This window comes from Strongylocentrotus purpuratus, unplaced genomic scaffold (genome assembly GCF_000002235.5).
Source record: "Strongylocentrotus purpuratus isolate Spur 01 unplaced genomic scaffold, Spur_5.0 spur5_scaffold_8, whole genome shotgun sequence".
Lineage (NCBI taxonomy): Eukaryota > Metazoa > Echinodermata > Echinoidea > Camarodonta > Strongylocentrotidae > Strongylocentrotus > Strongylocentrotus purpuratus.
Window position 1 is genome coordinate 13,740,282 of NW_022145614.1, and position 22,380 is coordinate 13,762,661.

General features: G+C 39.5%; 1 protein-coding gene across 4 annotated transcripts in view; it reads right to left on the bottom strand.

Annotated features, from left to right (window-relative positions):
* LOC115920222 (Golgi apparatus protein 1-like) overlaps positions 1-22,380 on the bottom strand; it is a 49,362-nt gene that overhangs the window by 8,126 nt on the left and 18,856 nt on the right. For all 4 annotated transcript variants that reach the window (XM_030975529.1, XM_030975528.1, XM_030975527.1 and 1 more), the window contains exons 6-17: positions 20,702-20,788; positions 19,958-20,188; positions 14,739-14,990; positions 13,909-14,089; positions 13,452-13,660; positions 12,908-13,023; positions 11,022-11,123; positions 8,208-8,349; positions 6,599-6,736; positions 5,406-5,555; positions 3,808-3,924; positions 3,179-3,267 (exon numbers count right to left, since the gene is read on the bottom strand). In XM_030975529.1, the coding sequence (XP_030831389.1) occupies positions 3,179-3,267; positions 3,808-3,924; positions 5,406-5,555; positions 6,599-6,736; positions 8,208-8,349; positions 11,022-11,123; positions 12,908-13,023; positions 13,452-13,660; positions 13,909-14,089; positions 14,739-14,990; positions 19,958-20,188; positions 20,702-20,788 (1,814 nt within the window). The remainder of the gene's footprint in view (positions 1-3,178; positions 3,268-3,807; positions 3,925-5,405; positions 5,556-6,598; positions 6,737-8,207; positions 8,350-11,021; positions 11,124-12,907; positions 13,024-13,451; positions 13,661-13,908; positions 14,090-14,738; positions 14,991-19,957; positions 20,189-20,701; positions 20,789-22,380) is intronic.

A 22,380-nucleotide genomic window follows, 5' to 3' on the forward strand; every position in this document is an offset into this window, starting at 1 on the left:
TGTTGGAAAATAAGAAATTCCCAAATTACAGTCGGGCGAAAAATACGCTTATTTAGAAGCCTTTATGACATGGTCTGCAAAGTGGCTGGGCTCGAGCCCCTCCCCCCTCACTTTTTGAAAAAGTATGTTAAAGAGAAAAAGAAAGAAAGACGGAGAGAAAAAATAAGTGACCTGCCAATGTCACAAATAAGGCATAAAAAATGCTCATCTGACCGTAATTAAATGCCTAAAACCCCAGAGCTTACGGGTGCTCCGCCCCCGGACCCCACCAAGGGCCCTAAGGCGGGCCCCTGGATGCTCATCTGACCGTAATTAAATACCTAAAACCCCTGAGCTTCCGGGGACTCTGCCCCCTGGACCCCACCAAGGGCCCTATAAGGCGGGCCCCTGGATGCTCATCTGACCATTATTCAATACCTAAAACCCCTGAGCTTCCGGGGGCCCTGCCCCCTGGACCCCACCAAGTGCCCTAGGGCGGCCCCTGGTTGCTCATCTGACCGTAGTTAAATATTAAAACCTCTGAGCTTCTGGGGGCTCCCCCCCCCCCTCTGGAACACGTCAATGGCCTTAAAGAGGCCCCTGGATGCTCATCTAACCGTAATTAAATACCTAAAATCCCTGAGCTTCCGGGGGCTCAGCCCCTTGACACCCTGCCGAGGCTGGACCCCACGCCAATTTACGCTCTACCTGATCGTTAATACTTCACTTTGAAAAACGTTCCGCGGGACCTGCATGTAACGTGTAAGACTGGTGGTGATGCAGATTTTTCGTCTGCCCCCCCCCCTTCCGAACGTTTTTTCTCATTACGTCACTGCCCTCGGAAGGTGAGCCCCCTGGAATGTTTGCCCCCCCAATCCCAAACTGCTTCCGGCGCGCCTGTATGCAGTTATTGTATTTTTACCTCTACCTCTACTTCTGCATTGTGTTACCCACATTTGTAGAATTTTTGAAGCAATTCCGCCTGTTCTAGCTGTTTCTACTTCAAGGTGCTAGAATGATGCAATTAATGCATGGCTCTACAGCAGCCTTCCTGTAAGACTGCATTAAAGATACTATGTCCCTTTTGCAGCCAACATCAAATTCTGTAGAACTTTGAAGGAATTAAGAATATATCGTGTATGTATTCTACATGTATATGTGAAATTTAAACGTTAGCAGTGTCCTAATATTCTAATTATGCAAGGAAACCCATTTACTTTTTAGCCTTCACTGTCGGACACTATTGGGTGACTGACTGGCTTTTTTACTTCTTTTGTAATAACATAAAATGAGCTGTAAAGGGTACATGCATAAGCATTTGTCTACATCAATAACCCACTTCTTGGAATGGCCAAAATTAAACCGATAGAATCTTTGCACAGCATAAAACGTACAATCATTCGGTACAATGGTCTGAAAATCAGACTACCGTATTTGCCGGCGATAAGGCCGCAGCGCCGTATAGGCCGCACCCCCGATTATTACATTTAAAAAAAATATATAAAAAAAAGAAGAAAAAAAATTAATAAAAAATAAATCTTTTGTCAAAGTCTTTAAGCAACTTTTAAAATCAAAATTGGTTGCCATAACCTTGAAATTTTCCCAAACCCATGGATAAGAATTGTTAGATGTTTGTCACCGAAACGGCAGCCATTTTTAATGTACATGGTCAAGGTATAAGCACTTTTACTTTTGAAAGTTGTATAGTTGAATTTGCCATGTCAGAAAACATATTATTAGATCCTAAAATCATTAGAATCGGACAATGTTAACTGTGTTGGTGATTTTCTAAAGTGCATTGACCTTTTTTACCATAGCGCCCTCATTTTAGGTCGGAGGTATAACAACCTATACATTTTTGGAATCCTTATGGCCAGATGAGTAATTTGATATGCAATTTAATAAGGTTTACTGTGTTGGTAAATTTGACCACCAGTCATAAGTGTGTTGACCTTTCAACGTTTTTGACCATAGCGCCCTCATTTAAGGTCGGAGGTATAGCAAACTATACATTTTTGTTATCCTCATGACCAGACGAGTAATTTAAAATGCATGTTGACACGATTGGAACTATTTGAATTTCTATCCCTGTGTGACCTTTGTTGACCCCTCACGAAAATGCCTGGGATTTTCAAGGGGGCAGCCCAAGTCAAAATTGTTCGGTATTTATCAGGGAACACAAAAACACTTTCAAACCTTTGTTCCCAGAGATTGGTCACGGGACCTACTGGCTGGTCTCCTACTATTAAAGACATTTCCAAGCCCCCTTTTTGGGGGGACGTTCTAAATTAGTATTATCTTTCAAATGCCGTTGGAATTTAACCTTTTCATTTTTTTGGCCTGCAAATGGGACATAGTACCTTTAACTGGTGTGGATATGAAAGAGTATGCAGAAAGAATGCAGCAGTTCTATATGGGATATGAATATTTATGCAGACTCTTTGTCATAAAGAGCTTTGAAAGCGTGTGTTGTGTCTTCTATGATGACCTTCCAAATGAATATACACGAATATACACGATGAAGAGTATGCGGCAATGGTGCGGCAAGTCTGCGGCAAAACTAATTTGCATGTGAAAAAGATGACTGTCTGCGGCAGGCTCATTTCTTTCCTATGGTTAAGGGATTGGTAGTGAAATGGGGCAGCAGTGGGTTGATTGACGCTAGGGCAAGTCTTAGAAGATTTCTTGTTCACTTGTGTCTCAGATAAAATGGTACAATGAACGTAAATCATCGAGTGACATTTTGAGCATCATTTTACTGGGTAATTCCTCGCTCTGGATGGGCTAACAACTTCATTAAAAAACCAGGTAAACTTAAATCTTTGGTTTGATTTGTTACATAACTAGTGGTCATAAACTTTGGACTTGCCATGCAAAATAATTTGCTTCCTTTCAATAAATAAAACGATTTTTGTGAAAAGAACGGTCATGCTCCAAGGTTTAATGGAATCATACTACTGGCAGCTAATGTTTGTTAGGAGTCCTATTACTGGCAATACTAACAAATATTTCTGAATAGTAAACTAAATATCTGAATCACTTCGGGATACATACAAAGACAGAAGGCCTGAAAAGGATAAGATCATAATGTGAAAATGCACAACTCCTTTTTTTTTTTTTTTAATAAAACGATACACTGTTAAGAAAATTATTGAAAACAATGCAGATTTATAAATCATGTATCCTTGTATTAACTCACTTATCTCGGCTTCCTTTGCAGAGTTTAAGAACATCTTTGTGACAGCTTTCCTTGAATTTGAAAGTGAATCGGTAATCTTTCAACTGAATCTGTAAATGCAAACAGGATGTATATATCGCAAACAGGTTATTTGTATTGAATTTTTTTTTTAAAAAACATCAGTGTTCTTTTAAATGTCCAATGCAAGCGTGATATTTAGTATCCATCCATCCTTCCCTTTATCCATGAAACTTTCATTTAACATGATACTTACAAGTTGGAAATGTTCAATGCTAGCCTGATATTTAGTGATATCTAATCATTCATTCACTAACTAATTAACTAACTAATTCATCCATCCATCCATCCATCTTTCCCAGGGGTGATAATGAGCACACACACACATACAAAAAAAAATCCAAAACCTTCTAAAAAAAAAAAGGAAAAATCTCCAAAAAAAATTTAACAGGAAAATCAGCACCAAAAAAGATGACATAATGAATCGGCAAAATCTGTAAAAATCTGTGAAATCAGCAAAAAATCAGCAAAAAAAAAAAAAATCAGTTTTAAGAAACTGAGCAAAAATCAGGTAATTATCAGGCCTGATCCTTTCCTTCATTGATGACCCACTCATCTAACAGGATACTTACAAGTTGAAAATGTTCAATGCTGGCCTGGCATTTAGCCTCCATCTCATCATCATTCTTGTGTTCTATCAAACATTTCAAAGCTTCTCCTTCATCAACTCTCTTAGCTTTCAACTTATCCTGAGAGAAAAATAATACAAAAATACAAAGACTTACCGGTAGTTTAGCTTTTTTAAACCAATATAAAATAAGACAAACATATAAAAACAGAATTATAGTGATAATACTTTGGCCCGTATTCTGATGAATAATCAAACTCAACTATTCATTAAAAGCTCTAAATTGTTTGATGTAAGTAAACTTCTTGATCTAAGTAAACTTTTACTATAACAGAGCTTTCAAAATTTATCATTTCTCTTTTTTATAAAAAAATAATTCTCCATTTTCTTAGCGATACAGTCTATATACTGACAATCAAATATTGATTCAAATCACATTGGAAACACTTCACTACAAATTTTATAATTTTTAAGACAAAACAAGCAATAACATTGCGAAAGAAGGTGCTTGGAGGAAATTGGGAAAGATCAACAATGAAGTACAGAAGAATAGGAATAAACTGAGAGGTCTCAGAATCACCAAAAGAATAAGAAATTGAATCGTCTTGCCGAGAGTCACATAACGTTGCACACAGAAATAGGTACATGTATACATATAGCTCCGTTTAGTCTCATTTCACAATGCCCCCTATCGTCAGAGTCAGCAGCCATACATGTTAGCCTATGGAATTGTACAAAAAAAATTGTTAAAAATTCATTTTTTGTTTAAACGAAAAGCACATCCACCCCGACTTACGTTATCACTAGCTCTTTCATTGGAACCCTCATGTCCCATTGACTTTTGAAAGTTCACCCACCGTAATTTGATCAAAATAGGTTGCAAGCTCGTCATTGCCTATAGTACACATGTGAAACAAGTCGAACTTTGGACTCAGTTTGCCAAGCGATTTTAAGATTATAGGTCAAGTACACGAAGGATAAGAAGCATGAATTATCATAGATCACTTCTGCTTGGTTCATTATGTCCATTTCATCCAACCCCCCCACCGTCATTTTTCCATTTAGTAAAAGCAAACATTTTGCCGAGTTTAGCAAAAACATGAATATTCATGAACGGTCAGACAATACAGCCTTTTAGTACGTAACGTATAGTGAATGGGAATGGGCGATGATCCGTCCAGGAGGTAGAGGTCAATGGTTTGTGCTGGCAATGTTCACGCGAGCGAAAATGAGACAATCAGAGCAATATGATGGGACTCTACACGCACATGTGGCATGAAAGTTGGGATCCAAACTGTGCAGCTGCTTCTTGTCATGTTTGAAATGAGAAGAGGGTATTTGTGCATTTGAAAAGCAATCCTTTTCAGGGACGTTCCTTCTATGATATTCTTCCGCACATGACGTGTACAGGAGAGTCACCACCCTTGCAGGTTAAGAACCCACTGCACTATTTGTATAAGAGTAGGGGGAAACCCTGGTGTATACGGCATGTGCAAGAATCTTCAGTATTGAAGGAGGCAGATTGAAGAGGAAGAAGAAGAAGAAGAGAAAGCTAAGAAATGTATTTTTCATCTTTACCACAACTCCACCTTCTTTTCTCACCTGGCAGAACTTCCTGAGCATTGGAGCGCATGCTGCGATGAGCTTCCTGTTCATCTGCACATCTTCTGCTTCTTCCACAGTGAAGTTGCCCACAGCTTGCCTGCACTTCTGTCCCAGATCATCCAGGTGGTCTTGAAGGCACCTCAATTCCTGCAAAATTAACAAGTTTAAAGCCCCACTGCACTCCTTATAGCTACTTGCGCCCTCTATATAGCAAACAATGCCTAATCGGTGCCTGTTGGTCCCCCATGATCACCTATTTCTTATGTTAATTGAGAGCTAATTTGAGGAGATAACCACCTGTCGGGTGACCATGCAGGGTGGTCTAATCCCCCTGGCCAAACTAGTACAGACAGGCTTTAATCCTACTTAAGTCAGTTTCCTACCTCATATACAATCAAATTATATAAGGCAAGTCCAGGGTATTCCGTCATTTGGCTTTTAATACATTACCTATTATTATGGTATTATGCAGACAACCTTATGTGTGTCTGCATCAGAAAAGGATTTAATTTTTAAACATCTATCACATCTGGCCACTGAAGAAAAGTGTGATACTAACCTGTTTCTTTTTTTCTTTTCTTTTTCTTCTTTTTGGACAAGTCATTGCCCTCCGCCTGCCGGATGGAGTGTTTTTAGGCCGTTTTGGGGTTATATTCACATAATATTTTTTCCCCGTAACATGAGAGTAATACTAATCGCCTCATTCTTTTAATTAAATGTAATGTTAATTGTTATAATTGTGTTAAGTGGGGGCATTCTACAAGAGTCCTGTCTCACACCCCGGGGCAACGTGTCTGACACGGCCGGTTGTAGCAACTACTCCGAAGATCAAGATACTAATCTTGATCTAAGGAGACACGAAGGAACGAAATGAACCTAAATTGATGTTAAAAGTATAATTTCAGTTGATAGTTGGTCTGCTCAAATATTGATAAAAGAATACATAATTTGGGTTTTCTGTTGTACGCAGAAAACCTAATTTTGTATTCTTTCATCATTATTCGACTTCAAACACATTCGTTTTGAAAATCCTTGCAGAAATGTGTCTTAAATGCAGCCTCTTTCACATTATGATACAATCTAAATAAAAATTTTGCCATCAAATTTTGAGGGCTCCCAGCACTTTAGAGGGGCTTTAAACAAGATGTGTTTCTTGCAAGTCTCAAGACAGCAGACTTTTTGTTGCTTACCTCTCCTCTCTTGGTCTTGTCGTTACAGTGCGCGCCCAAATCGACCCGGCAGTTCTCTTCTATCCTTGGGTTGAGGTACACGCTCACAGCCCTCTGACGGAGAACACGGTGGACTTGGTCAGCACAACGGGATTGAAGCTGAAGTACAAAATAAAGGAGTTTTAACAGAGGGCCAGGATACTATGCTTGCTCGCTCTATCTCTCCCTATTTCTATCTTTCTACCTCTTTCTCTTTCTATCTCTCTCTCTCTCCCCCACCCCCCCTCTCTCTCTCTCCCTCTCCCCCTCTCTCTTTTTCTCTCCATCTCTCTCTCTTCCCCTCCTTGTCTCTCTATATCTCTTTCTATCTATAAATCTATCTATCTCACTCTCTTTCTCTCTCTTTTTTCAGGTCATCACATTCAATCTGTGCTAGGCAACTGTTGAGAGCCACAGGATGATAACTCTGTGTAAAGTATGTGTTAACGCTCTTCTTGCCTTCAGCGGACAAAATCAATGACCAACTCTTGCAATCACCATTACATGACGGTACATTCAGCCCTCCACATACTGAAGGATGCATGGCAAGGAAATTCTTTAGCAAACATACCGTTTGAATTATACAACATTGTAAAGGTACATGAGTAACTAGATGGAACTTCAACTGCGCGCAGTCGAAAATGATGCCTCCGTCATAGAGCAATTTTACATACCAAATCAGAAGAAATTTTTCAAATTCAAGATCAATTGTAATCCATTAACAGGTTCTCAGAATATCGTGATTACAAGCAATTTCTCATATACATTGTACATATATGACCCTTTGATCTTTGACCTCATGACCCTAAAATTTACTCAGTTCATTGGCTCTGCAAGATGTCCTGAGTTAAATAGTAATCCATCTGTCAGTTCTAATGAGAATGCATTCACATGCTATTTTTGCATACATAATGAGCCCATGACCTTTGACCTCATGACTCAAGAATCTACTCAGTTCATTGGCTCTGCAAGATACATACATGATCTAAGTTTGGCAGGAATCCATCAATCTGTTTTAATGATAATGCGATCACAAGCTATTTTTGCATACATAATGAGCCGCATGACCTTTGACCTTGAGCTCATGACCCCAAAATCTAATCAGTTCATCGGCTCTGCAAGTAACATACATGACCTAAGTTTGACAGGAATCCATGCATCAATCGGTTCTTCAGATAACGCGATCACGAGCCGTTTTTGCATACATAATGACCCCTGTGACCTTTGACCTTTGACCTCTGACCTCGTGACCCCAAAATCTAATCAGTTCATCGGCTCTGCAAGATACATACATGACTAAAGTTTGGCAGGAATCCGTCAATCAGTTCTTCAGATAACGCGATCACGAGAACGGGACGTACGTACGTACAGACGGACGTACGGACGAACGGACAACCCGAAAACATAATGCCTCCGGCTACTTCGTAACGGAGGCATAAAAACCCTTCAGGTTTTCAAAAGACAAGAGAGGGTTCTTACAGATGCCTCATGGTCAGCAATGAGTTCTTAAGTTCAGGGCCACAAGGAGGCTCACGCTATGTAAAGTATATGACTTAATGCCCTTTTTGCTCTCAGCGGGGAGCATACTTACTGGTTGGGAGTGGTCATGGAGATGACGATGAAGACAGGAGAATACAAGTCCGCTGGGAGTCTCCTCTTTTTCCTGCCACTGCTCCTCGTAGCAAAATGTTCCGGCATCCGATTCACAGTTTTTAAAGAGAAGAGGGTCTAGCCTATAGAGACAGAGAGAAAGGACAAAGGTGATCATGCAGTGAAAACAAAATTATGGTAATCATAACGTACTATAAAAGAATGTCATGCTAATCATGGGCCACTTTATTATTCACGTATGCACGCATAGTGGATAGCCATGGAGAGAATGTGTCCTGAGAACGTCCCCTGTCAGTATTCTGGATTGTTTAAAGTTCTTTTAGTGTCGTTTCGTGAGTGAATGAATAGTTTGTAACTATCCATGTATGATAGTGCCTGTGCCTGTGACATGAAGCTACAGTGGACGGCCTTGCTTGTGTATGCGTTTCTGTGTAACGACAGCAGCAGAGAGGGTAACCCGACACATGCTCCATCGACGATTGCTCCGCCGACATTTACTCCGTAAAACGCGACATTTGCTCCGCCGACATTTGCTCCGCCGACAATTGCTCCGCCGACAATTGCTCCGCCGATAATTGCTCCGAAAAACGCGACAATTGCTCCGGTGACAAATGCTCCTCGAACGACAGTTGCTCCGCCGACATTTGCTCCGCCTGAAGCGACACTTGCTCCGGTGACATTTGCTCCGCCGACAATTGCTCCTCGGACATTTGCTCCGCGACATTTGCTCCGCCGACAATTGTTCCACCGACATTTGCTCCGCTCAAAAAGTGCCCGGTAAAATACAAAGGCTTCTACGACAATAATTGTTGTTCCTCCCCAAAAGTACCCCGTAAAAGACAATGCTCCGCCGACAATACAATTGCTCTCTGATCCAAAAGTGCGGCCTCGTGGAAGACATGAATGCTCCTCTGGTAATGAGGGCAATAAATGCTCAGCCGTTTTTTGCTTTTCCCCATAATGTTTGATTTAAAAAAAAAATCAAGTTATAGCTCCTTAAGCAAGTTCTCCGGCGAAAGATAATTACTCCGCTCAAAATCTGTTTCATGTATTACTCATTAGCTGATCCAAAACTCAAGGCTATCTTTCTCTCTCTCTCTCTTGCTCCTCCTTTTCCTTTTCACACCCTTTTCTTGTCTTCTTAGCTCTTTTCTTTCCTTTCATGCTATTAGTCTTCTTTCATTTTCATCACTTCTTCTCTTCTCCCCCTCTCGAGTTCTATTTCTCTCATGAAATTGTAACGTTATGTAGTACATGAAGTACATTTTTTTTTAGAATAGTATTTTCAATAATATCCAGTCCGTTTTCTATAGGTTCCTTTCCTTCAGTTAAGTGCTTTACTAAATATATATATATTAGTGTGTAAAACACCCTGTCTCATTCGAGTACTTTGTTTTCACCGACTTTAAGGGACTCACGGAACCACCGGAAGAAGAGCAATTGGCTTATCATGAAGAACTAACATCAAACTGCAACAAAATCATTTGTATAAATGGGAATAAGCAGAGAGGCTGCCATCTAATTTTCCAGTCTGAATGAGTTCTCTTCTTTACATATAAGTGCCCTTCAAAGCTTATTTTGATCCCTCCCCTGTTGTTTTCTAGAACTTCCATGATGACCTAGTACATTGTATAATGCTTTACTTGCAAATGGTTTACCTAGTAAGATGCATGTGCCTGCTTGCATTGAGGTCAGGTCTTACATATTGATGAGCTGTTTGAAATTAACTAGGAGGTATGCGCGTATTGGGGAATGTGGCTTGCTGCTCTACTTTTTTTTAAAAACTTCCCACGACATGTAATGAGTGTTTAGTGTACATTATATGGGACGTACAGTGATACTGATAGATGGAAAGTTATTTCAGTATATTCGAAATGACTTTTAGGTAACTCCTTTTTCCTCCCACATTATCAACATTCATTCATTTCATTTCATCTACATTATTTCATGAAATGCATTCAGAAAATGAAGAAAAAAAGAAACAAAAATAACCCGTGATAAAAAATATTGTCGGCGAATCATTTGTCGTAGTACTAGTATCATTTGTATTTTATGGGACACTTTTTGGGCGGAGCAAATGTCACCGGAGCAAATGTCGCTTCATGGGGAGCAAATGTCACCGGAGCAAGTGTCGCTTCATGCGGAGCAAATGTAGGAGGAGCAATTGTCGGCGGAGCATCTGTCGGCGGAGCAATTGTCGGCGGAGCAAATGTCGTCGGAGCAAATGTCACCGGAGCAAGTGTCGCTTCATGCGGAGCAAATGTCGGAGGAGCAATTGTCGGAGGAGCAATTGTCGGAGGAGCAATTGTTGGCAGAGCAAATGTCGGCGGAGCAACTGTCGTTCGAGGAGCGTCGGCGGAGCAATTGTCGGCGGAGCATCTGTCGGCGGAGCAATTGTCGGCGGAGCAAATGTCGGCGGAGCAAATGTCGGCGGAGCAAGTGTCGGCGGAGCATTTGACGTCGGAGCAAATGTCGCGGAGCAAATGTCGCGGAGCAATTGTCGCGTTTTGCGGAGTAAATGTCGGCGGAGCAATCGTCGGCGGAGCATATGTCATGGAACCGCAGAGAGCCAGCAAATGACTGCTGACAGCCCTGCCGCTGGTGCAGGCAACACTACTTCTTCCTTGCGCTGTCAAAATGGGCGGTCGCTTGTCGCGTTAGGCAGGTGGTCGTTACAAGCGGGATAGTTAGTACATACTTTTCTGTGGTGGAAATATTAGTGGTCATTATGGTCAGGTGGTTGTTATCTAGACAGGTGGTCGCTAAGGCTAAGACTGAAAATAAGACAACTCACCTGAAATTTCTGGAGATGAAATATTGTATTTCCAAAAGCTTTTCAGCACAGTTATCCATCATCTGGTTATCTTCAATATTATCCATTAAACAAGACAGAGTTCTGTGGGGAAAAAATGCAATAATATGTATTATTATATTATTAGACAAGGATACCATTCATTTAAACCAACTTAGCCTGAAAAGAGGCCCCACCTATACATTCCATATGACAAAGAGCCAGAAACAGGTGTGTGACAGGGCCTGAAGTGGCGAAATAAACTGAAAACAGGCATCCCTAATTACATTATGGGGAATGAAAATAGCAACCGTGCCATCAAACTTGGGATAAAATAACAAAATAAATGCCACCAATAATATTAATAATAACAATATTTGTAACGCGCAACATATAATCCATCTCTAGCGATGCTCAAGGCGCATACAAATAAAGAAAAGCTTTGAATTTGATATGTAGATCATTCAACTTGATGTGTTCTGTTTTCTCTCTAAGAATCTATTGAGAGCGTTGCTTAATTAGGGAAAATTGATAAAATGACAAACAGTCATGGCAGTCAGTCGGACATCACTCTGAAATAAAGCCGGTAAGGCCTTTTCCCTGACTTGCAGATTTACAATTCACAGCAATTCAACTTTCTATACTAATGACTGTGCAGAATATCAATCGTAAAGATTTCTACTTTTAAATGTTATATATTTCATCTTATAATCTGCATACATGTATGAATGAAGTCAGATCATGTGGAGTTGGGCTGAATTTAAGATATTTCTGCTGATGGTACTACTGACATGATGTATTAAGGTCCAGAGGGACTGCCCAGACATTTCCTCAAGGTCTTATGGTCACACAGCTTTCATAGGTTCATTTTTAGGGTTAGGATTAGGTACAAAGTTCGGTTCAGGATTTAAAGCTGGGACTGTGACTAGTGCCAGACATCGACCATTGAACAATCGTTTCTCCAGCAACGATTGCTCAATGGTGGAGCAACTATTGCTGGCAGAGCAATTATTGTTGGGGTTGTACGACACTTGCTCCCACAACAAATGCTGTGTGGTAATTTCCTACACTAACCAAATTCTTGACTTTAAACCTTTGACTCAACATTTTGCCTTACCCTAAACATAAACCTAACCTACAAACCCTAATCCTATCCCTAAACATAAACCTAACCTTCAAACCCTAATCCTAAACATAAACCTAACCTTTAAACCCTAATCCTAACCCTAACCCTATAATAAGCCTAACCTACAAACCTTAATCCTAACGCCATTACAGGAGTAGATGTTGTACAATTCTAAGGATACCTGTTAAAGACACAGGTGCAATAATTTCAGTATTAACTTTTTACTTATTTGTATGTTATGTATTGTATTGCTTTTGATCAATTATTGTTATTACTATTGTGAATTTAAAACATTTTAAAAATTTAAATAATATATAGTGATTGATTTTAAATGCTACACATGAATACTGTTTGAATGAATGATTGTAACAAATGAAATATAATGTTATGTAATGAAGCTCATGTATACATGTAAACATGCACAATTCAGCATTTTGGCTGCGAGGCATTGTTTTTTAATAAAACCATTATTGAATTGAATGATTGACCTACTTGGCATTGGTTTTCTTTGGGAACAGTATAGCTCTGGTCTCCTCACAACCTGACATTCGCTTGGGGTCTTACTTAGTAAGAAATAAAGGGCTATGGCATTTGTCGCACTTGGGTTTCAAGGTAGGTTTATGTTCAGGGTTAGGATTAGGAATACACTTGGGTTCGGTATCGAAGCGAGGAATTCAGCAAGTCCAATAAATCTATCATGGAGAAATGATCACCGGAGCGACTTATGATGGAGCACACGTTGTACAATCCTAGGGATACCTACTCAGCATCGTCTTCCTTGGGGCAGAGAAGGGCTCTGGACTCCTTACAAGCATTGCGAAGAGCGGGGTCTATTCTGTAGTCTGATCCAGCACCAGCCTCTTCCATGAGAGTAGACAGCTGCAAAACAAAAGTCCAGTACATCATTACACTTTTGGGGTCAAAGGTCACATAGGCAGTCAAAAATTGACTTCAAATATCAATTGTGCTTCTAGTTGTTCTTGTCACTGCTGCCATTTCATGCTATGTGACAAAACCCACAGAAACAAGTGTATTCATACTAAAAATGTTTTATTGTGTAGGGTACGGCCACAGATTCAGTAGATGCTCATTACCGATTGGAGTGAAATATACGAGTAGAACATGGAGGCACCCATAGAGTTTAAACATACAAAGTAAAACAAGAAGTGAGGTCTTGTAGGCTGCATTTAAACAAAAAACATACATTTTGTGTGATGTCTTAATATATTTGGAATGAAGACCTCTCTCGACTTAGGTCTTTACATACAGGTGGTCACTCTGCGGCAGGTTGAGAATGAATCACTCACCCCCTTCTTGCATTCAGCCGATATACCTCCCTTCTTAGCCAGCGCCATGAGGCAGTGGATGGTCTTTCCCTCTCGTCTCAAGCCCTTGCACTGGACATCAATCTCACTGGAGCAGGCCTTGACGAGCCCAGGGTTGATCATATAGTCGGACATGATCTCCTTGCGGGTATCGGTCAGCTCAGCCTGGCATTCTCCGCTGATTTTGTGTCCTAGAGGGAGGAATCGAGGTGGTCAAAGGAATGTCCTCAGTGAAGTCAGGGTTTTAAGAGGCCCAATGGTTCGATGGACAGAGCAGTAGCCTCTAGAGGGAGGAATCGGGATGGTCAAAGAAATGTCCTCAGTGGGGTCAGGGTTTCAAGAGGCCCAATGGTTCCATGGAAACTTTGCATTGCCTTTACAAATAACTACTATACATTTGAAAATGGAAAATTTGTGCTGAAATTTGAATTTGACCAACCTGCTCTGCCAGCACTTCCCAAGCATATCAAAATTTCAGCCAATTTGACCTCCTTGGTTTTGGCTGCTGTTTCCTGACATCTAGCGTTCTGTATCTCCTTCTTGCACCGACGCTGCAGCCTGAAGTTCACCTTGTAATCCAGGGCAACAACCTTCTGCCGGGTAGTAAGCTTCTCTTTACACTGTTGAATCAAAAATCAAACCAAATCAAATCAATGCAATCTGAAGATTCAAGGGAGGCAAGAAAAGTGGTCTTCATAGGCAGGTGGTCTTATAGTACATGTTTGCAATGAGAACCACTATTCAAAGGGGGGGGGGGGATGGGGTCTTTAAAGGCAGGTGGTCTTTAAAGGCAGGTGGTAACTGATGCAGGAGGCAATTTGGGTACAATGTATTAAGCAGTCATTTTCTTGCAGGTGGGGGGGGGGGGGTCATTTTTGTGAATTTCATCAATCATTCATTGATTGCAAATTTAACAACACGCACAAATATTTCCAGCGATTAATGAGGCATGTAGCACACGGTGTCTGTACAGTAGCACAACACGTCAATGAGTCATGGGGTGCAATTGGAGACCAGACTGATTATAATGGGGCACTTCAATAGATTATTTTCATTTAGTTCTCCTGAAATAATTCTTATATTATGACGTTTACGATATACTCAGTAAAGAGTTCACGATTCACAGAGATAAAATGGAAGTAATTGCAAAGCATATAAATGGAAGTGGTAAATGGCTTAACACAAATATAACAACTCACAAATTTGTCTATGAACCCTGTATCTGCGAAAATATCTTTACGTGAAAATAGTGGCTTGTACGGCACTTACATCCGTGCTCATCTCCGGACTGAACTTGTGTTCCTTGAGGCACTTGTAGATGTTGCCCTGACCGGCATGTAAGTAGGCGCAGAACCTCTCCCGATCTTCCTTGCAGGCGAAGAAGAGGGACCTGTCCTCATGGTAATCGTTGGAGGAGAGCTCAGCCACGCGAAGGATCTGAAGCTTGCAGGCCTTGTCCAGGGATTGGATGTTCTTCTCCAGGCAATGGATGGTGCCACCTTGGGAGTGTGGTGGCTGGGGCTGTGAGGGTTATTAAAAGAAAAGATTAATTGCAATGGAATTGATTCCTGCTCGATATATATACATGAAACCTCACCTGGGTCAAGTGTGGCAAATGTAGATTAATGTCTTGCCAAATGACATTAGTGGTTCTTGTATAGTGCGCATGTAAAGACATTACAAAGACAAGGTGATTTTTATAAGCTGTTGAGGCCTGTACGATAGAAGATTACAGCTTTAGAGACATATCTTGCGAGTATTTGAGGAAATATTTACTGTCCAAATAAGATAAGGCAGAAATCCCAAGTAGGTTTATCAAGTATCCGGAATGTCATTTCATGAAATCACATATATATATATATATAAACCTGTACATCTAAATTTTCCTTAGCCCTGTACCGTTGGTAGAGCTGAAGGCATACATGCCAACATTTGAAAATGAGAATTAAGAATTTTTAGCACGGTATGTCTTCGAAAATAAGAAATCTGTACCCTTAACAGGCGATCGCACATGCAGCGGCAGTGTAACTGGCAATACGCGGTAAGTCTATGCAAAAAAGCGAATACAAATTCACTGCTCAATCATGCAGCCCTGCAACGCACGCAATACGTGAACTCTCACGTCGCGGCATATGATAAAACAAGCTTAATTTGGCTTAAGCAACACCAACAACAACAACAACAACAACAACAACAAAAAATCAAAATTTTGAAAATCCGGAATCTCCCGCATTTTGGGGTCCTAAAAATCCAGAAAAACGGGATATTCTGGATTATTCGGGCGGGTTGGCAGGTATGTGAAGGGGATCTAAACTGCACCAATTCAGGATTACTTGGCCCTGGAAAAAAAAGCAGGGTTGGCACCCCAATTACGTTGCTATCTCTTGAAATGCGGTGCGAAGAGCTCAAGTGAAAACAAAAGACAAAATTGTCTGGGGCTTAGGAAAAGCGTTGCTAACCCGTGGAGGCGGAAACATTGTGTCAAGTCAGAGATAGTCTGAGAACAGGGTGGATTTTGTAAACCTGAGATTGGAAAATAGTACGGGCCAAAATAAACAGAGTGTGAAAAGCATAATAGAATATGATTCATACCCTGGTCACTATAGATATATTGATAAAGTCTATATTCTGTGTGTTTCTTATAAAAAAAGGAAACAAACATTTTCCAAATCAATTTTTACAAAAAATGGTTGTGTCCTAATAAAGTTCAATTTATCCGCTTTCAGATATTTTCGTTCATTAACAAATATCAAAGGTTTTAATGAGTGATGTCTAAAGCAGTTTGCACACAGACGGAAGTTTAGAAGTAGAGAGTAAATAGAATACCCCCAAAAAATGAATAATAAGAGAAAGCATTTTAGATTATAGTGGACATGTATACTGCTGGACTGGACTCCCATACTATTATGATTTCTGCCGGACGCCAAGAAGGGCGCCCTCTGGGACTGCCATATTGGGCAAATCCAAAATGGCCGCCATCATTTTGGATTAGACCAATATGACCAGTATGGCAGCCCGAAGGAGACCTCAAATCGATGAAAGAACATCATAATCAGATTCTCTGACCCCGAAAACCCCATAAATATGTATAAACTATATCATACAAGCCCTTTTCCTTTTGGAACTACGCTTGACCTGTAACTCAGATGGCGGCCATTTAGGATTTGCCCAATATGGCAGTCCCAAAGGGCGCCCTTCTTGGCGTCCGGCAGAAATCGTAATAGTATACAAATGATGCATGCGCATGAGTTCATTATACGATCTATCCTCACTCGAGTTGAGGCTGTGTGTATCTATTGCACAAAGCTGTAATTAGGCTGAGTGTGATAGAAACACACAGCATCAACAAGGGCGAATAGATCATATAATGAACGAATGAAAACATGCATCATTTGTTTTATACAATGAAACTCCTAGATCCTTGTTATTTGATGTAAACAGAATTCATTCAAGATTGTTTTGTGACAGTATATGGCTGACAAACAAATTTTAAAGTTTAATGAGGTTTAATTTAGTGCGCACACATATAGATATAGCATTTACCCATTTACGCAATATTAAGCGCTCTAACCTCTACGCACACTACTGCGCACTGAACAAGAGTCCAATAGGACTGGAAAATATTGAACGCTTTTTCCTGAAAAAGCGTGCAATAGGCTCAGTAAATGAATCACACGTGACCGCGCATGACCAATCATTTAATTAGGATCTGGGAGTGAGTTGTATAATATGGTACACTGTATAAGCTACCTCTGGGCCAAATTTGGTGCTTTTAGAAAAATCGGCACCAAACAACCCCTATTTAGCCCTAACAGCCCCCACTAACTGCACCTCCAAGTAAAAATCGAAGACAGACCTAGGGGGTGTTTCACAAAGATCCTAAGTTAAACTTATCTCTAAGTTGAACTTAAGAATTATGGAAAGCCGTTAGCATCTATGAAAATATTTTGTAGAAGTTATTTTAAAAGGCATAAAATGTTGATACAAATCATTCATATCATCAATTATCAAGGAGATTTCATGTTCTTGATGTGGAATTTATAAAAAGTCTAAAATACTTGAATTTTCGCTTTTGAATATTTTATTTTAAGGCTACAAATGGGTCTCCATCATTTTCAAGTCCAACTTAGAGTTAAGTTCGACTAGGATCTTTGTGAAACACCCCCCTAGGGTGCTTCCTACGATATCGGCAACAAAACAAAAACAAACAAAAAATCTGAGCAGCGCCATCTCTTGGCAACTGTTGGCATTAATATGATTTATCGTAGCAAGGAGTTACGAGTGCTATGCAGTATGATGGCCATCCAACACTTGCTGAGTTAGACGGAAAAGTATCAAGTATTCTCTTAAAGGTAATACAAAGTTTTGGTATGGGGTCATGAATTTGGTTCGAATGAACATATTGGAAGCATATGCGATCCTACAATATTCACTGATCGTTGTTGCGGTTGAAATTGAGTCTTAAGTTATGAAATTGTAAACAATAAACTCTTTGTGTTGTATAGCTCTCTCTCAAGGTCAAGATATTAATTAAGCTATAACACAATGTTTCTTAAATAAATCAACCAATTAGCTATTCCCGTTTGGAAATTGTATGTCACAACTACATATTCTGAGATTTCATGGTCGCAGCGTGTACCATTTACCATTGTATGGCCGAAAGCGCAATTTGAAATTTACGGGAGCACCGGTAAATTTGTATATTCAATTTTTCTCGAAAGCAGAAGTGTTTTAGGGGCTAAATTTTCTAGTGCTTATAATACATCCACAGGGGCATCCAAATATATCAAAATTGTAATGAATCACTATCCAGCCAATTTTCAAAACTTTGTATTACCTTTAAAGCCTATCTGCACTAGTTTGGCCAGGAGGGATTAGACCACCCTGCCTGGTCACTGGCAGGTGGTTATCTCATCAAATCAGTTTTCAATTAACGTAAGAAAAATGGGATGATGGGGGATCAACGGGTGACACTTATAGGCATTGTTGGCTATATAGAGGGCGCAATTAGCTACAAGTAGTCCAGGCACGCATTAATAGAAGCCAATTTTTCATGGAAATCTGATGTGTTATGATGACTTGAAAATCAATATGTGAGTAAAATCACAACAAAAAAAGGCTAGGTACTTATAGTATTGGTTACACAACATTTTTTTAAATAAAAAAAATGGCGGCCGAGTACACGAGTATCGGCCTGTAAGCTTGGACGTGTACTCGAGTACTACACCTCATTATACGCTTATGAACAGCATTACTCCACGAGATATAAATCAATTTGTCAGTGCAGTCCTCTTGGCTCAGGTACTCTATAATTAATTTACAGGTTCTAATGCCCTTTCTAGATGATACACACGAGTCAATGTATGCAATCCTCACAAAACAAAATTATCTCACTAACAGTCTGTACTCAGATTGTTCAATTCAATAGCTCAAAAAGTCATACAATTCTTTCTAAAGATATGACTGTAATGTTATGATCTGAAGTTATACAGCAATTGATTTTGGCTTGATAAACCTTGTAATTAAACTACCGGTAACTAATGTTTTAATTACTATGAATACCGGTACGCTTGTATAGTAAGATGTTGTTGAGTTTTGTACTGCGAAGGCATCTTTAGTAGTCTGTTCTACAGTAATAACAATGTTTAACTTGGACAGCTAAAAACAAATATCTCTCTCATATTCTTGAGCCTACTTTGAAGTAATCGTTTAAAAATGTGTGATGCACTATCATTTTGGGGGAAGGGGGGGGGGGGGTCAGGTAGGGATGGAGAGGGGAGATCTTTGGCCAAACAACATGAGGGTGAAATCGCCCACAAAAACAAACAGTGGACCCACTGGCGTGTGGAGTAATTGCTTTCATTGGCTTGATTAATGCAGGTGACAATGCCATAGTACTTCGCGAATTGCATTGGTTGCCGGTGACGTACCGCATCTAGATTATCTTAGATTTAACTTATAAATGCATTCATGAATTGGCACCAATTTATCTGCAAGAATTAATTGAGGAATACAAACCCTCACGCAGTTTACGGTCATCTTCACAATTAAACCTTGTATCTACTTCTGTTTCAATTCTCTTTCTTATGGTAATCGCTCCTTTCGCAAAGCTTCTGCTGAACTTTGGAACAGATTACCTTTAAATGTAAAAAACTGTCAAACCGTTAACCTATTCAAAACTAGTCTCAAGACACATTTATTCAAAATTGCGTTCAATGATTAATTAACTCTGTTCATTTTGACGTGTATTCCATATGTATTGTAATTTGTATGTTATTTGCATTTTTAGTTTTGTATAAGATGTAATTGTATATCAGTCTATTTTGTGTGTATAGCGCTTAGAGACTTCGGTGGTAAGCGCTTTATAATTAACGTTTTTATTATGATTATTATCATAGAAATAACGCCTTGTGTACAACAGACATCAGACCAAGTGTCGGGTTTGACCAAGTTAGAAGAACATGGATCCAAACATACGTACAACATACCTTGTTAAGCGAAGGCACCCCATCTTCGTTGATGACGTCACACTTGAACTTGTCGATGTCATCATTGCAGGACTGATAGAAGCCTGTGATGAGCCTGTAGTCACTGAAGATGATCTGCTTCATCCTATTAAGGTACTGGGTGCACTGGTCGATGCTGATGTCCTCTACGTGATCGAGGAGGCACGGGAGAACCAGACCTTTACCTTTGTCAAGGCCGCTGCAATCTTGGAGCTGTATTTCACAACAAAAACAAAATGAAAGTTTTTCTTCTACAATAGTAACATCAGAAATAATAAAAAGAAAATAATAATAACATCAACAATAATGACAACATTACACTTGTAACTATTAATTATGATAATGAGTATATTTATATAACAGATGACAAAACTAGAAAGAGGTGTCAATGATTTTGGATACAAAAGCCTCCACAAAGGATACAAGAACATAATAATTTTACATAATCAACTATTTAGTCTAGAGTAAGGATCAATTTAATGCCCCTTGATGTGTAATTATGGGGATACATGTACAGATAATATATAAGTTACTATTCAAGACATATCTAAATCACCTGCAGAGAGTGAGAAGGGCAACTAAACTGATAGAACTTCACATAAACAGAGCATACAGTTGTAGTTAATATTCTTCTAGCTCCATGCACAATTCATGAAGATATAGGCAAAACAAAACTACTCTGTAATGTTTCTAATTCAAATATATTGAACCTGGTATACACTGTACCTTTGCCAAGTCCTCTCTGCATACTTCAGCGGCAGCATTATCAAAGCGATAATCAGTGGTCAAATTCTTCTTGTAATTCCACAGAAACTAGAAGAAAAACAAAAGCATGTAACATTTTTTGTTTTTTTAATCAATTACCGTGGCTTTAAACATAACTTCTGTGAAGCAATATTGCACATTCAGACACAACAGAAATAGAGGTCATTGTAAGAAACTTGAGAGCACTTGAGAGCACACTAGAATCATGTGGGTGCACAGAGTGGACTTCCATGCCGACCTGGATATACAATCATTATTACCATCTCTCTGAAATCGGTGACTATTTGAAAGTCTGGCATGCTTGTAGCTTGAGGAGTGATTTCATGTCTATCGAGTATCAACTACAAGCAAGCATGTAGTCTGTTGAGAACTAAAAGGGCGTTAATTCAACTCAGAAGCTCTTTACAGACTCAACACCCTTCTGGCTCTCAACAGATTAGAAGCACATCATTCTACTAGTGATTGCACCCTTTTACGAAATACTTAATTTTGAACATCACATACTTACATTTATCAATCTAACCCTGTCTACGCGGACTACCAGAATCCCATCATATTGCTATCGTATAGCTATTACATAAGTTATAAATATGCGGCTATTTCCTAGTCTGGACATCGTATAATGAAATATATAGCGAAACACATGTTAGAGCATCATTGCAAATGAAAATTTAATGAAGAATCAGGGTCCCACTCTAGTCGGAACTTAGCCCAGAGATGCCAACCTCTTGACAAAAAAAAAAACAGACCGAGTATCCTAAAAAAACAGATTTTGGAGAGAAAAATCAGATTTTCACGAAAACTTGACACTACCATTGGCCCGTCAGCCCCGGGCTAGTAATATTTCAGAAAATGTTTGCTCTTTCATTAAAATTTAATGAGAAAATAGTAAAGCAAAGTTTTTGTTGGGGTTGCGGGGGTTTACTTGTACATGTTTCTATGCGATTCCATTTTTTTATGGGTTAAAAAAAAGAAAAAAAGAAAAATTGTATTTTAAGATTTTAAGATCGTATTTCACTCTTGTTATCGTACTAAATATGATTTAATCGTACTGGTTGGCATCTCGGTTAGCCCCACCAATAGTACTGGACTATGCTTTGCCCACTTCATTTTCAATTTGTTCATACTTTTTCATAGTGGGTTAGCCTCACCAATAGTACAGGACCATCTGGCCCTGGATAAAAAAAAAAAAAACATATGCCTCCAGCTACTTCGTAATGGTGGCATAAAAAGGAGTACAAGGGTTAAAGGCGAAGTCCACCCGGGAGTTGGTTTTAATGGAAGCAGAAAAATGAGGGAAAAGGACAGTGAAAGTTTGAGCAGAATCAGATTAAAAATAAGCAAGTTATGAATTTTTGAAGTTGCGATTAATCAAACACAAATTGGCAACCCTGTGACGTATCTTGTCAGGTTTCCTCCCATTTGCTCTTTACTAACATAAAAATCAGAAATTTGTATTTTCCAAAAAAAAATCAATCATGTCTTTAAACAACCCCTGTAAGAAACAAATATACTCCGTCACAAATAACTAAGAAAATGAAAGCTTATGAAATTTCTGTAGAGAGCAAATTGGAGAGGACCTTGCAAGATATGTCACAGAGTCGCCAATTTGTGTTTCACTGACGACAACTTCAAAATTT